The sequence below is a fragment of the Ascidia mentula genome, chromosome 4 (assembly GCF_947561715.1).
Source record: "Ascidia mentula chromosome 4, kaAscMent1.1, whole genome shotgun sequence".
In the NCBI taxonomy this organism is placed as follows: domain Eukaryota; kingdom Metazoa; phylum Chordata; class Ascidiacea; order Phlebobranchia; family Ascidiidae; genus Ascidia; species Ascidia mentula.
This window is the reverse complement of record NC_138569.1, coordinates 2,270,460-2,284,532: the sequence shown is the minus strand read 5'-3', so window position 1 is coordinate 2,284,532 and position 14,073 is coordinate 2,270,460. Positions and strand designations below refer to the sequence as shown.

The following is a 14,073-nucleotide window of genomic DNA, read 5'->3' as shown; positions in this document are numbered from 1 at the left end:
ATTTTCAGGTACTTTGTCCAGATCTGGTGGTTGCAGATTATGCCTATCCCCCTGAACATACCAAGTCATCAGAACCAGAAAGACTGGTAGGGTGAAAATGTTTATGATGTTTGGAAAGGTTTTAGGATAAACAAACGCATAGTTAAATAATATTGTGGGTTTATGTTGGTGCATTGCACTGGTTTGGGTTTTGATTGTTTTTGTTTCTGTTAGCTTTATGGTTTGTGGTAAAATATATTACATTTACCATTGCTTGTTGGATTATTAAACAAGTGTTTGGATACCTAAATTGTAATCTTAAATTCAACTTGCTGAATTGAATAAGTTATAGTGTGTGGTTGAGGTGCTGGGTGTTGGCACTGTGCAGACTAAACTCGATTTCAATGTATCTGTGGACATGTGGGGCATGTAGCAGGCTCATGGCCTGTCAACACTTTGCGCCATGATAAACATCACTCTTATCTCTCACATAACTAACACAGAACCTCTACGCTACAACCACGCTTGATTGACGCGTAATGAAGTTTGTTAGCTATTTGGCAGAGAAATGTGGTTGTAACCCTGTAGGTGTAACACAGCGTGAGGTCATACCACGGCAAGTGACGACATATTTTGCTTCCCGTTAAGTTGCATTGTGTGGTGAATGCATGTCAATACACTATGTATGACGTCGTATGGTAAAAAGTAAAACTGTTTTTTATTTATTTAAGTTTCGCAGATTTGCGGAATGCTTCTCCCCTTTGTAATTCCTTCAATTTCTCCTTGTTTATTTCTGTTCAAATCAAGCGGAGAAGTTATATCTGAATAACAACAAGTCAAAGCTTTTCAAACAAACGTAAATTTGCGGAATTCGAACATTAAATATTGTTAAAACTCCCACACACACATACATGTAGGATGTAGCGGACAGTGTAAAAGTTAATGTATTGGCTCACTTATGTTTACGGTCTGGCTTTCTTCGGTACCAATGTATCACCTAAAACACATCTTGAATGGTTTCACGCATACCTAGGACTCGAGATAGTTTTCAAAGGCTTAGTTACCACTTGGGCGAAGCTGCGGCAGTAGACCCTTTGTTCTTTAATTTCAGCTTACCAACATATGCTTGTACGTTGGAGTTATGACATCATAGTGGTCACGCATTATCAAGTGACCTTCAAGACCCTAACTCGGGCGTCGGTTGAAATGATATGCTCTGGGTAAAGACGTGCTAACTAAATATTGTGTAATGAATTCCGGTTATTACCCCATTAATTTAACTTCTTTGTTGTCATTTTTTGCCCCCAAAATAGACAAATTCTATGACAAAAAAGACCATTTGCAACCAAAACGTGGTTGTAAGCCTCTGATTTTGGTGTATCACAACCGAATAATGACGTTTCTGCTCGGAGTATGACCATGATTTCTTAAACAACTTCCACGAGATGTCCTTTTTAGGGGTACGCGAACTGCGCGATTGCCAACAGCTTGTTGTACGTTTGGGTTTGAAGGGTGACCTTTTGATAACACGTGCAACATCGTCATCGAAATTCTTCTTTCGTTGTTGGTCAAGTTGAGCTCTTTATTTCCAACGCTACTTGTTCTATCTTTTTATCTCCTGTTTTTTCACAGAAAAAGATCTGTTGTCGAAATTGGTGAAAACAAGGCCACACGCCTTTATCATTTTACTGGCAGCTGTTTTCGGTTGGTGTTGGCACTGTAGTAATGACGAAACTATCGGGTCTGAACTTCGACTCCGGTTCTGCGGCATGTTTAAGTGCGGCTTAATGATTAGCACTTCGCTCCCAAAACCAGTACCACCACCGGTTCCTGATAACGATGATAGTAGTTATATGGATTGATTGCTTTATGCAAACTGGGTCGCTATCTTTGCCGTTTAAGTGAGATTGCTTAGTCTTATGGAAATTGTAACATACGTTATGTGAAAATAGCTCTCCCATTAAACTCGTTTTGGAACAGTTTTGCTTTAGATAACATTAATTAGATATTGTTACCCATTAGATATTGTTACCCATGCATTCGCCTGGCCTTGCAACACGTGCTTCCAAAACCAGAGATTTCCAAACTGTGCGCCACGAAGTTTCAGTAATTCACAATATTTCATAAAAAGTTACGGCATGTGTTGTTCAAAATATACATAAGAAATAATGTGCAAGCGCTTGTACGTTACCACTGCAACTTGCCTGTGTAAGTATGTTACATGGCAAAAGTGTAAACAACATTTGAAAACTGAGATGGAGGGTGAGGGTGTGCTTTTCGGACAATCAGCCCAGGATTAGACAATTTGTTCAAGCAAACAGCCCCATACTTTGCATTAAATGCTGTCGTGTATCCGTATTACATTAATGACCTATAGGTGGCTATTGCCTGTAGTTTTGTTTAAGGAGGGAACCCTTCATTTAAAAGTAAACAGGTTTAGGAGTGGCGCTAATGAATACAAATGATCCAAGTGTTCCATGATCCCAAAAAGTTTGAGAAGCACTGCTTGAATCCAACACGCAATGCACGTCAAAACACAAACGATTGCCAACGCGGAAATATATCTCTGACTCAACCAACTTGTGTGAATAATTCTATTTCTCTTATGTGGCCGTCGATAATTTCTCCTTCCCTCCTGCTGGTGCATGGCAGCTTTTCGCTACGTTTTCAGCCAAGTGGGAACTTCTCAGTACTTACATGCAGAATTCCCCGCTTATGTTTTGTTAGTGTTGACTGGGTTTATCTTTGCGCACAAATATCCGCCCTAATACTTTTTTTCCATGTCAAGTCCAAAATGTTTAGTCCATGTTTTACGTTTTGGTCCAGAAACGGGTCGAGTTTAAGTGCTTCAGTATTTTTCAATACTTTACGATGAGAAATATGTAGTAATTCACGAACAATGTTTGTGCTTAAAATTAAATAAAGTGCGCTTGATTTTGACTTTGAATGTTGTCAAGTAAACTGGACGCACGAGCGCCGTCCGTATCTTGAAACCATTACGGTACACCGACAACATTCTTACCGTTATGACTTAAGATACCCGCAAGCTCTGTACGACGCTCGTCGCTCGCATGCCGGACATTTCTGGTGACCGCTTCCCTTGCGATCACGTGTTTCGCCCGGCGGACACGGTCGAGTGCACCCACCGGTGCGTGTGGTTCGTCAGCTTGTTTCGCTGCTTTTGAGCAAAACAAGTCGAGATGTGTGGATTTGAAACTTCCAGTCGAGCGCATTATGCCGTCGTGCAATCGATTCTAAATGCGTGACTCAGAGATTCCGCCCTTTCAGACCTTCTCCCTTTGGGGAATGACTGACGTTGTTTCATGCACTACAGGGTGCATGGCTTTGTTAGCTGTAAAGAGTCAGCAATTCGGATTCGGCATAGTGTGTTTGATTGTGAGTGCATGTGCTTTGATTGTCTTATATTTTAATGTGAACTTTTCAAGCCATTCCTAAATGCTTCACTCTACAAAAATGGATCACATTTCACAATGCTACAGTTCCTTATTTCTGTGCCAATTTATGACCAATACATTATCACATTTTTCCATTAGACTCCACAGTAATTTGTGAAACAATACTTTTAAGAAAAGGTGTATATTTGTTGTTTTTCACCAGAAGAACGCCAGATTCATATTTCATCATGATACCCGGTTGTCAAAACCTATTTTCTGTTTTCAAACAACACTTATTCAACTACATCCCTAAATTTATGTAATTATTGAGTCCCATTTATGGATCTTTATTTTGAATTTTAAACAATTTCTTCAGAATTGTAGCTTATATGTGTGGCCCTTGAGGCCAATATGATAATTTTGATTACTTTACGTAATTGGCAAATACATGTATTATTAGAGTGACCATTGTTGACTTTTATGGATTATGTATTAACAAAAACCCATTTCAATTTAATTTTTTAATGTTTGGTTGTTTAATCACAAAACTAAACATTTTTTTGACTGCCATAGAAAATGTCATTTGTTAGTCTGTTCAGGTTCATCTACAACAACATGTCAGTTACAACATGTATGAGCTTTCATAACAATTCACTTTTATCAGGACAAGGAAATTCGTGCTATCTTCTTGCGACTGTTCTGTCAACTTTTAATGGGTTATCGATCTTGTTTGCAAGTTTGCAGGATTCACCCTAAACCTGTGATAAGGTTTCAAAAGGTATGATACTGTCCCATGTATTACTGTCATTGCACAAGACTTTTTGGAAAAGCTATGTATTAGTTTGTAATATATGATTTACTGAGTGTTCAGTTCAGTGGCTTGAAATGCATTTTTTCATGGTAACTATCAATCACTGAAACAGTAACAACAACTAACACTACTTGTTTATTGCTCCATTGTACTTTTTCTGGATATTACTGATACATAACAGAGAGATTTATCAGTCAACACCGAGCAGCACAAGCTGATTCCTGCCGTCTTCTGTGACAGTTTAACTTGTATTTATTTTGACAGGAACAATACTTGATTGCAAGAGGATTTGATGTCATCACTCCCATGTCAATCGAGTTTGTCCCCAAACTTCTGGAGAGTCAGGCATTTAGTTTATTTGTGCAAGATAATGGACCACCCTTCAGGAAACTCCATCTATTTGATGAGGTTGGTGTGTGTATAACTTCGGCAGTTACCTTTTTTTTACAAATACTCTTTGACAGTTTGGATCAATGATAATTATACAAGGTAGAGCTCTTTATAACTTTCCTGATGAATTCAATGATATTTTGCTTGTTCAGCTTGTTGCAAAGACCCCTGACCGAATACAATCTGATATTTCCAACGTGCAAGAAGCCCTTAAGAATGTTAAGGAAGTTGCATCAGAACTTTACATGAATGTAAGTTGATGCAGCAGTTTGCTTGAAAAATCTTAAATATCTCTGTTACAGCAAAAGGGAATAACGTGATACTCTTTGAAAACAAATTTGAATTCTCTTCTTGATTGGCGACCAGTTTCTTAACTGGTTGATCCGGCATTGTCCCATTGCAATAAAAGCTACAACGCCGTGTTGTGCATTTGCAGGAAAACCCGAACCACATAGCTTTAAGTGAGCGCATCCCAAAACCGAACGAGGGATCAATGAAGCGTCTCACTCAACCCAACTTCCCCAAAATCAGCGCGACCGCAGTGCAAACTTTTATGGAGGAAAACAGGGCGACTTATGAGAAAGACAACGTGCGAAAGCGTTCCCCGATGAAACCCAAGCGAGTACCCGAGGGATCGAAGCCAAGTAAGTGTGGAGAGGTCGTTGACGTATTTGTCTATTGATGTGACGGTGCTAGGGTTAATCAGGTTAATCAGTTGCCGACTGGGGGTCGACGTCTTGGTCTTGACATCTAATATGTTGCCACCTTCTTCTGTCAGTTTGATTTGATTCGCTGAATGGTGAAAGTGCATCGAAGGAATGTTTTTATGTGGCGAAAAACAAGGATGAAAATTGGTTTTAGGAAAATAAATATGCCTACTTTAAAATTGTACCTCGTCAACTGACTTTCTTCGGCGTTTAAATTAATAATACCGCAAGATATTAGATTTATTACTGCTGGGTATTGCACACATACATGCTTTAAATCAGTGTTTCTCTATATTTTTTCACCATTTCTCCCCCTGAAGAGCTTGGTGATTTAAAAACCAGCCCTAAATTGGCGAACAATTGTGACAAATTAAGTTTGGATATTTGAAAGGATAATATTAATGCGATGTACGAGGCAAATTCAACGACACAAGTTTCTCAAACTATAATTTCCATTCACAACAGCGCCCATTTCATTTATGCAAACGCCATGGGGCGCTGGAACCCACTTTGAAAACCACGGCTCTAAGTCAATGTTTCAATTACTTTGACCCGCGATTTAAGTTTTGGTTGCCTCGTGATTTCTTGTCCGAACATTTTCATTGTGATGACTTTGTGTGTGTGTGACAAGGCATTGTTTGTTGTCATTAAGAACTGTTTACCATTAAATCTGTGTTTTTTGTTGCCCATCTTGGCAGTGTGGTTTTATGTCTATTTTGTTGTGATTCGCGACTAAACAGAGTCAGACCACACTGCTCTAAATCGCTCCGTTAAAAATAGGAAATTTTTACGTGAATGTGAACAAGAGATTTTCACTTCTGATGTGCAATCTTTTAACCAAATTTTCGGGTCGCCCTAACCAGATATGATATAAACACGTGATTATTTGTCGTCAGGTTCGTTTTCGTCTTGGAATGGAACGTTAACTTCAAGCAGTCGGAGACTGGAGGTTTTGCGTAATTGTCTTTCCTTCATATTCGACAGCAAAACCCTCGAGATTAAGAAGATATTTCAAGCGGGTACATAAGAAATAATTTGCCAACAAAATTTTTCCAAGAATACTTAATTTATTTGTTTTGTTTTTTTGTCATTCTGACGTTAAAGAAAGCAGCCACGCCTATCTGCGTCATAGTAAATAGATATTTTCAACTACTTCCAGTGTTGCGAGCGTTGAAGAGTAGATCGGCGAGGAACGCACTGATACAAGAACTAACAACTTACTCGAAAACCCGCCCACAACTTGACAACCAACAATTCGATTACATTGCAAGACTCATTAACAGCGCCTTGCAGGTACATGTTTTGTGTAACAACTCTATGCATATCTCAGTCAGTTGAGGATCTTCGTTTTTCAGAAAGAACGTTTCTTTGGTTTGATTAAGAGTAGTTACATTTCTTTATTTTGAAATGTGAAAATTATATTTTTACAGGATTCCAGCGGTCAGTTGGACGAATACACGCTTGCTGCTGATATTTTACCCGTCATCACAACCTTTTACAGGGTAGGTGGATTTTATTTGTTTCACTTCATCAACATCGACGTTCACGTTCGTAAAAGTTACTGTGTACAAGTTCAGGTCATTCTAGGGACATTGACGTTGAATTGTAATTTCATCTATCACGATGTTAATATCTTTTTCACGACTTATTTGGTATTTTTGCGTAAGCAAAACAATAATAATGCACTTTTTCAATTGCAAATTTTTCGTTTTTGAAATAGAGATGCATTAAGATTTATTAAGCGTTTGAGTCAAAATAAAACCTACTTTGTCCATTTAAGATACAAATTGATTTCCTGCATACTTTCTTAATTAAAACTACGAGATTTCGAATTGTAGTCCCTTGGGGACCGCTGCTACAGTTGTATCCCGTATTAGATGAACGTATTTCTGTGCGTGTCCCCATAGTGATTTGACATCTGCGAATTTTTGCAAACGATTTTAAATTTACGAAAAGTTACCTAACTCCAATTTTAAGTGAAGATTCAGTATCCTTGTTTGGTGCAACTTTCGATTAAATTGATTAAATACTTGTTTTGTTCCTGTTTATCACCAAGATATGTTTAATGATGAAAATGAATATGTTGAGTAAATATGATACAAATTCTTCTGTGTTTTCTCCAGAAACTTCGACCCACTGTGATGCAGTTCATCTACACAGTGGTACAGGAACATCCCGTGTGGAGTTCGAGCACTTTCTGGGAGAACGCGTTTTTCGACGATATTCAAAACGCGATTCAGAAGCTTTACGTGAATAAACTGGAAAAAGTCGCGGCAACAAAGTCGTCCAGAGTGAGTTTGATTCCGTATCTGAAGTTTGCTGTGAGACTGAATTAATTTTTTTAATAAATGTTGTTTTTTGCTGATGTCAATCCAATCATTTTAAATATGACCCGAATTAAGAAGGTAGATGAGAAGTGAAAGTAACCGATTATAAAATCATTTACATCTGCCCATAATTTACACAAACATTTAATTGTCCACTTTTACACGATTACCCACAGAGTAATCCCTACAAACACAACCCTAGTTCCCTAATTTTTGCGTGCAACCATTTTTTTTATATCAAAGTTAACAACGTAACAATATTTAAACCTGAATTCAGCATTCGAGAATTTCTTCACCGACGAAATCTCCACTGTTAAACGCCAAAATGGCGCTGCGCGATGGAAACCTGAAGAGAGACAACCAACTATGCATGGAGATAGCTGCAATGGAGGTGTGGTGATTCGTATTTGAAACTTGCGTAGGCTTTGACCCAAGTTATGTATTTAATGCTACTTGTATGATTTAAGCCTTCGGGGTTTGTTAGGTGATAATGGGGTCTTTGTATCCGAGTCAGCGAGGTTGCAAAAGAATTACTTTCCTTTCGTTAAAAACCAGAAGAACGTGTTTTTTTATTCCGCTTTTCGTCTTGCAACCTCGTAAGATTTAAATTTGCCAAAGTTAGCAAAGTGTAAAGGAACCCATGATCTGCTAAGTATTACGACCGGTTTATACATAGATGCTTCATGCTTGTTACTTAATCATGGTGATTGCGGGATTTCTTGCCGAAAATGTCATAAACTGTCACATCCTACTGATAATTCACCATCACAAACTTTCAGCCTTAACAAAAGTGTTGTTCACCAGCTTCAACAGTGGGACGACAGAAGCAAATCACAACAGAAGGAAGATTGTGACTCGGAGGAAGGCGTGGTTTTCAGTCAAGCAATGCACAACGCTCAGAGGATGGTGTTTATGTTGGTACCTCTCGATGCCTCAAGGAACAACAGAGTAAAATATCTGAAGATGGCGGTTGGAGAGGAGAGCAGCAGTAACAGCCTTTTCACAAGCAGGTTGAAAAGTTGTGTTTTTCGTATTCTGCAATGCCTTATACACCAAAGCCCTACTTTTTTGCTATATTCAATGCAAACAATTAGTTGTGAATCGCTACCAAACCTTAAACCTGGCATAGGAAGGTGTATAGCTACCATGGTGCATTTTAACATTAATATTTTCCTTACCGCCACCTATTTATCGCAATGTAGTCCGCAAAGCTCTTTTATAAATGCGTTTTATCACATTCTTTGCAATGATTTAATTATGAATATATACTAAATGGTAAACTATTTGTTGTTGAACAGTATGTTGGCTAAACACCCAGGTTACTTCGGTATTCAATGTGCAACCAACTTCCCTTAATTTACGTAACTTTTAACTGCATTTTATCACTCGGGTTCTGGTGTCAGAAACTCAATCATTTACTTTGTAATGCAGCTTGACAGGTTCGGATAATGGAAGCGTGGACGGTGAATCCGGATTCGACGAATCACAAGACAACAGTAGTGACATCGCAGCCACCGTTTCCAAGTTCGTTTCTCGTTTTGTGGACAGGGTCTGCACCGAAGCTTACATCAGTAACGAACACACCAAAACCCTTATCAACAAAGTCCCATTGCTAGTGCATATGCAGGTGTGTGGTTGTTTTGCTTCTGCGACAATTTCCAGACGAGTGAATTAATATTAAGTTACTTAAACTTGTTTTCAAAGTAGTCGTTCATGATTTTGCATTTGATATGTTGCTGCCAGGCATACTATATTTTAATAGTATGTTCTTCTGACACAATTATTTATTTGTTTCTTGTTACTCTGTTTTATGTTTAGCGCTGAAAAAAAAAAAATTTATCGTTAAATTGTAAAGGTTTCAAGAAACACGTTCAATAGAAACGATTTGTGAATAAGAGCCAGCCTTTAGAACGCCATTTTGTTGAAACTGTTGTTCTCCATACATGACCAAATCTCTATGTTTAGATGGAATCACTGCAAGATGTTTGTAGAGAGAGCAAACGACTTCCTCCAATCAAGAAGGTAAACCCATATGTACACAGAGTTGGTCATAATGTCCTTTAATCTTCAAAACAACTGATCGTACCGCTTTTCTTTACCGGGGAAATACCCTAAACCGAATGTGTTTTTAGCCGAAACTTCTTCAACCGAGCTTGTTGGTCGGTGAATCACTTGCTGTCCAGAAAGCTTTGAGAGCTTATCTCGCTCCGGACGGCCGATCCACGGCTGTGGGAGGTGAGATTGGAGGTCCCGCACTCCTGCCAGCAGAGGGAGCACTTTTTGTTACTACCTACAGGGTGATCTTCATCGGGACCCCGTGCGACGCATTAGGTATGCTTAGGTATAAAGTTACTGCACACATGAACAATAAACGTGAAACATGCTGTGGGCACTGATAAAACCACAAGGGTTTAGGGATATTTAAAATATATAAATACATTTGGTCACAAACATATATAATCACGAAGAAAAGAAGGAAGTTTTATTTGGTTACGTCGGCTTTGTGTTTGTTTTGTGTTTTAACAATTTCAAATGTTGCTTTTCAGAAAGTTTCGCATCAGTGGAAGCATCTTTAAAATTTTCTGTGTTTAACTGCGGCACTTTTTGGTCTATTCCATGCTTCTCACATTCGTTATTAAATATAATCTTAACTTTTTTCAGCTGCGGAACAAGTTGTCATCAGGTCTTTCCCGGTTTCCAGTTTGTTCAAAGTAAAAACTTTTAATGTCAATGACGTTTCTCATGTGTCGGAAATCGACAATTCCCTGCAGGTGAGTGCGCGTCAATTATCTCTGCTACGTTCAAACCATTTCAAGCTAACCCGGTCATGTGTATGGAATTGTTGGCTGTTAATATTACTTAATTATATAAACGCAGTGTTTCATGCTATTGTATGACAAGGCAGGATCGCCCCACTGCGCAGGTGCTTACTTGGTGATCACAGCTATCGTGGCGCGATTAGGTTTATCGACTTTGCAGCCTAGCTGGATTAGCCTCTAATTCTATAAAATAAAAATGCAGTCACAAAAATACGGATTGCCGTCGTTATTTTTAAACAAAACTAATTGAATTTCCTGTGTATATGTTTCCAAGTACATCGCACCTCTGTAGGTCGTTTAGGAAATATAAATTGTCTCCGGTAAAACCAGTTTTCATCTATTCCGCAGCATGGGATACAACTTCGTTCAAGCACTTTCCAACTCCTGGTGCTTGCGTTTGATGAGGAAGTCACCACAGAAGAACGCGATCATCTTCAGTCTGAACTCCACACACTCCGATACCCAACCAACATAGAAGGATCTTTCGCAATCTCTGCCGCGGTTCATTCAAAGTTTTTCCCGCCCACTGTGCAGGGGTCCCGGATGCGAAACAAATCCGAGTCGTTGAGCAGCACGAGCACACTGAACGTCAGGTAAACTATGGAGTTTATTTCGGGGACTGAAGTTTCCCGATTTTGAATTAAAGTGTCATCGAAAGTTCGTCTGTCCTATTTTGGGCTTAACATACATGTTTTGTTTCAATTAATCTGTCCTTTGGCACATTTAATCGTATACTTTTATCCACCGACGTCTCGCCTGTTATTCACCTGATTTTAATTGCCCAGTAACTTTTAGTTAATGTTTCAGTTTAGTTTTGCTTACTACAATTTAAACCCGGTATTTTTGGTGCTCTACCAACACTTTCCACATAGTGTAGTATTTGTAAAAGTGCCTTAATTGCCACATTAACTTTTGTGCAGTCGGATGGGAGGAGCGAAGACCTTCATGAAACAAGCGAAGCGGAAAGCGGGTTTAAACAAAGGAAACAGAATATCTCGACTGATATTGAGCGACAACAAAACCAGAACCCTCTACTATCCAGCCAGTACTGGCCAGAACCAAGTTACCGGGTCAACAGCCACCCTGGGCAGGTCGGTGATGCTTCAATCCACTTATTAGTATAACTGTTAGGTGTTATTTTTAGTTTTTACGAGCTTGTTTGTGTTGTTCTTTGGTCAATAGTTGCCGATACATTGTGACGGCAATTTCCAATGTCTGTTCCGCGGAACCATAGGGTTTCCTAAATTATACTTAGGATTTCATGAGTTACTATGTAGTTTTAAGCAAAGGTTGTTGGCATCCCATTTCTAATGTTCAGAGAGTTTCTTGACATTTTAAGTAACCCTACAGGGTTTCCAGGACAAAAAGATTTGGAAACCCTATATTTCGTGATTTGGTTGCGTTTGTTTATTTTTGTAATATTTTGACCGCGTGCGTTTGACTGCAAGTTCCAAAACAATTGTCATAACTTTCTAAGCTAACCATGGAAGTGTGTGTTAACCAGAATGCCGGCGATCAACGAAACGATGACGAAAACTCTTTCGGACAAAGACACGATCAACCGTCTCATCCAACGAGCATCAGAGGACGAATACCGGAGGCTGGGTTTAATTAAGGCCAACGACAGCAAATATCGATTCTCCAGAATCAACCGAATGTTCGGAGTCTGTCGCACGTGAGTCACGTGATATTGGTCTTATATGTTTACAATGAAACGTTTCGGCATATTTACGTAGTTGTGACGTATACATAAAGTTGATGGAAAAATACAGTTTAAGCTTGGGTAGATTTTTTTCAAATATGTCTATTGGTCTGTTGAAAATGCTTGGACGGGTGCACTGTTTAATACGCTGCTAATTTTTTAGTTAGAAAAATTATTGGAAAGATGAAGTTTGCTTCCGAAAGTATTTCAAGTTGAAAATGTGTTTTGATTTTTGTGCAACACCTGAGCTACAAAGCAAACAACCAGCATTCAACCAAACTTTTTTTTCTCCACAGTTACCCAATGTGTCTGATCGTCCCCATGAAAATTACAGACGATCAAGTCAAATCGATCGCCCACTGCCACCAACATGGGCGCTTCCCCGCCATCGTGTGGCTGCACCCGCACACCAAGGCTGCTCTGCTGCGCTCTAGCGGCATCCGTTCCCGAACGGCCAACTCTCTCTTCAAGCATGGTCAGTCAGCACCAATGTGTGAGTAACGATGGGTGGGTATAGGTTCGCCGCTGGGTGGGGTGATGGAGCTTGCGAGGTTGGCGTCAGTTTGAACCAATCATCTGCGCTCTGAAGCTGGTCGCTTGGGTTTAACAACAAAATTGCTAGCGGCGGCAAAGTGGGTTTTATGATAGCTGGTTACTGAATTATAGTTGAATTGATTTGCTTCAAAACACTGAAGTGGGGAACGGGAGGCGCTTTGCATTAATTTGGCCGTTTTCGTTTCGTCTGTTTTTCGCTTGTTTTCAGAATGTGTTTTTTGTAATTCGCAAGTGTTTCAGATGTTTGTTCCATATTAATTGTTTACTCACTGCTACGAATCAAAATCAACGCGACTAATTCGTCACGAACTTTCACTGAAATAATTCCCGATGACGTCACTTTATTCTATATGTTCCCATTATGACGTAGTATCAGACGAAGGGACGATCGGATCCTCATCAGAAGAAGAGCGTTTCCTCCTCAATATCGCCTCTCTCGTTCCTCCCAAAAGTCGTCCTCACTCCCTCTTCCGTCCCGATTCCACATCCAGTATGTCGAGCGTCGATGACGAGGTAATGACGTCATAACGGTGTAACCCCTTTTATTTTGCATTGGGATATTTTGCTTTGTACGCCTTGCTATCTGTCTTGCCCAGCATATGACTCATATGTGGATTTGCCTGAGTTTTATTTGTTCCGTTGAAACATGACGACATATAAATGACGTCACAGCATAAGCTCTCCCCCAAATCGCACGGGGGAATCACCGCATCTTCGATGACGCAATCCACGAGAGTTGCCAAGGGTAAGAAATGGGGGACGTTTGGAAGATCGAACGGGAAAGCGGCTGCTGATCAAATTAACCGAACTCCAATCGTGAGTATGACTGCTTGGCGTGGAAGTTATTTTTATTTTTTAGAATTCCAATGTCACGAGTGTTACTGTTGTATTTTGCATTATTTTCATTTATTTTGTGTTCTCTTGTTCTCTTTCGGGTTTGCGATGAACCTTTGTTTGCAACATATCTTGAGCTTTAGTTTAACATACTTTCATTTTGCATTTGGTTTTGCTGTTAATATCATATAAATATCCCACACCAGTAAGACAGCAGAACCAAATTCATCTTTGGCACATAAGCATAAATTCTCCCCATAGTTACTTTAAAAAATGTGCAAATTAATTGGTTTATGTTGTCAAAAACACCGAAATATTATGGAAAAAGTTGGGTTCGTTTTTAGTTAAAAGATTTTAATGCCCGCGTGTTTGTGACACAGCTTAGTCGAAGGCAGGTGGTTCATCCCAATGGGAATGGGACGATTGTTCAAAGTTCAAGTTCTAAGGAATCGTCACAAAGTGCGAGTCTATACATACTCGGGGACAAAGCCCAAATAAAGGTAAGGCAGTCGTTAAAATGCGTGCGTTTGACATTGTCGTAGAGAATGTCGTGT

The 14,073-nt window shown here is 39.4% G+C and overlaps 1 protein-coding gene across 1 annotated transcript in view; it reads left to right on the top strand.

Moving 5' to 3' along the window:
• Nucleotides 1-14,073, top strand: part of LOC145898375 (myotubularin-related protein 5-like) — a 30,136-nt gene that overhangs the window by 3,013 nt on the left and 13,050 nt on the right. The window contains exons 8-29 of the mRNA XM_082986809.1: nucleotides 9-86; nucleotides 4,039-4,152; nucleotides 4,450-4,593; nucleotides 4,728-4,826; nucleotides 5,012-5,219; nucleotides 6,179-6,301; nucleotides 6,442-6,575; nucleotides 6,713-6,784; nucleotides 7,406-7,573; nucleotides 7,887-8,000; nucleotides 8,414-8,619; nucleotides 9,041-9,236; nucleotides 9,575-9,631; nucleotides 9,742-9,940; nucleotides 10,271-10,380; nucleotides 10,777-11,021; nucleotides 11,349-11,519; nucleotides 11,933-12,103; nucleotides 12,427-12,623; nucleotides 13,056-13,198; nucleotides 13,358-13,501; nucleotides 13,900-14,019. Coding sequence (XP_082842935.1) covers nucleotides 9-86; nucleotides 4,039-4,152; nucleotides 4,450-4,593; nucleotides 4,728-4,826; nucleotides 5,012-5,219; nucleotides 6,179-6,301; nucleotides 6,442-6,575; nucleotides 6,713-6,784; nucleotides 7,406-7,573; nucleotides 7,887-8,000; nucleotides 8,414-8,619; nucleotides 9,041-9,236; nucleotides 9,575-9,631; nucleotides 9,742-9,940; nucleotides 10,271-10,380; nucleotides 10,777-11,021; nucleotides 11,349-11,519; nucleotides 11,933-12,103; nucleotides 12,427-12,623; nucleotides 13,056-13,198; nucleotides 13,358-13,501; nucleotides 13,900-14,019 — 3,213 coding nt within the window. The remainder of the gene's footprint in view (nucleotides 1-8; nucleotides 87-4,038; nucleotides 4,153-4,449; nucleotides 4,594-4,727; nucleotides 4,827-5,011; nucleotides 5,220-6,178; nucleotides 6,302-6,441; nucleotides 6,576-6,712; nucleotides 6,785-7,405; nucleotides 7,574-7,886; nucleotides 8,001-8,413; nucleotides 8,620-9,040; nucleotides 9,237-9,574; nucleotides 9,632-9,741; nucleotides 9,941-10,270; nucleotides 10,381-10,776; nucleotides 11,022-11,348; nucleotides 11,520-11,932; nucleotides 12,104-12,426; nucleotides 12,624-13,055; nucleotides 13,199-13,357; nucleotides 13,502-13,899; nucleotides 14,020-14,073) is intronic.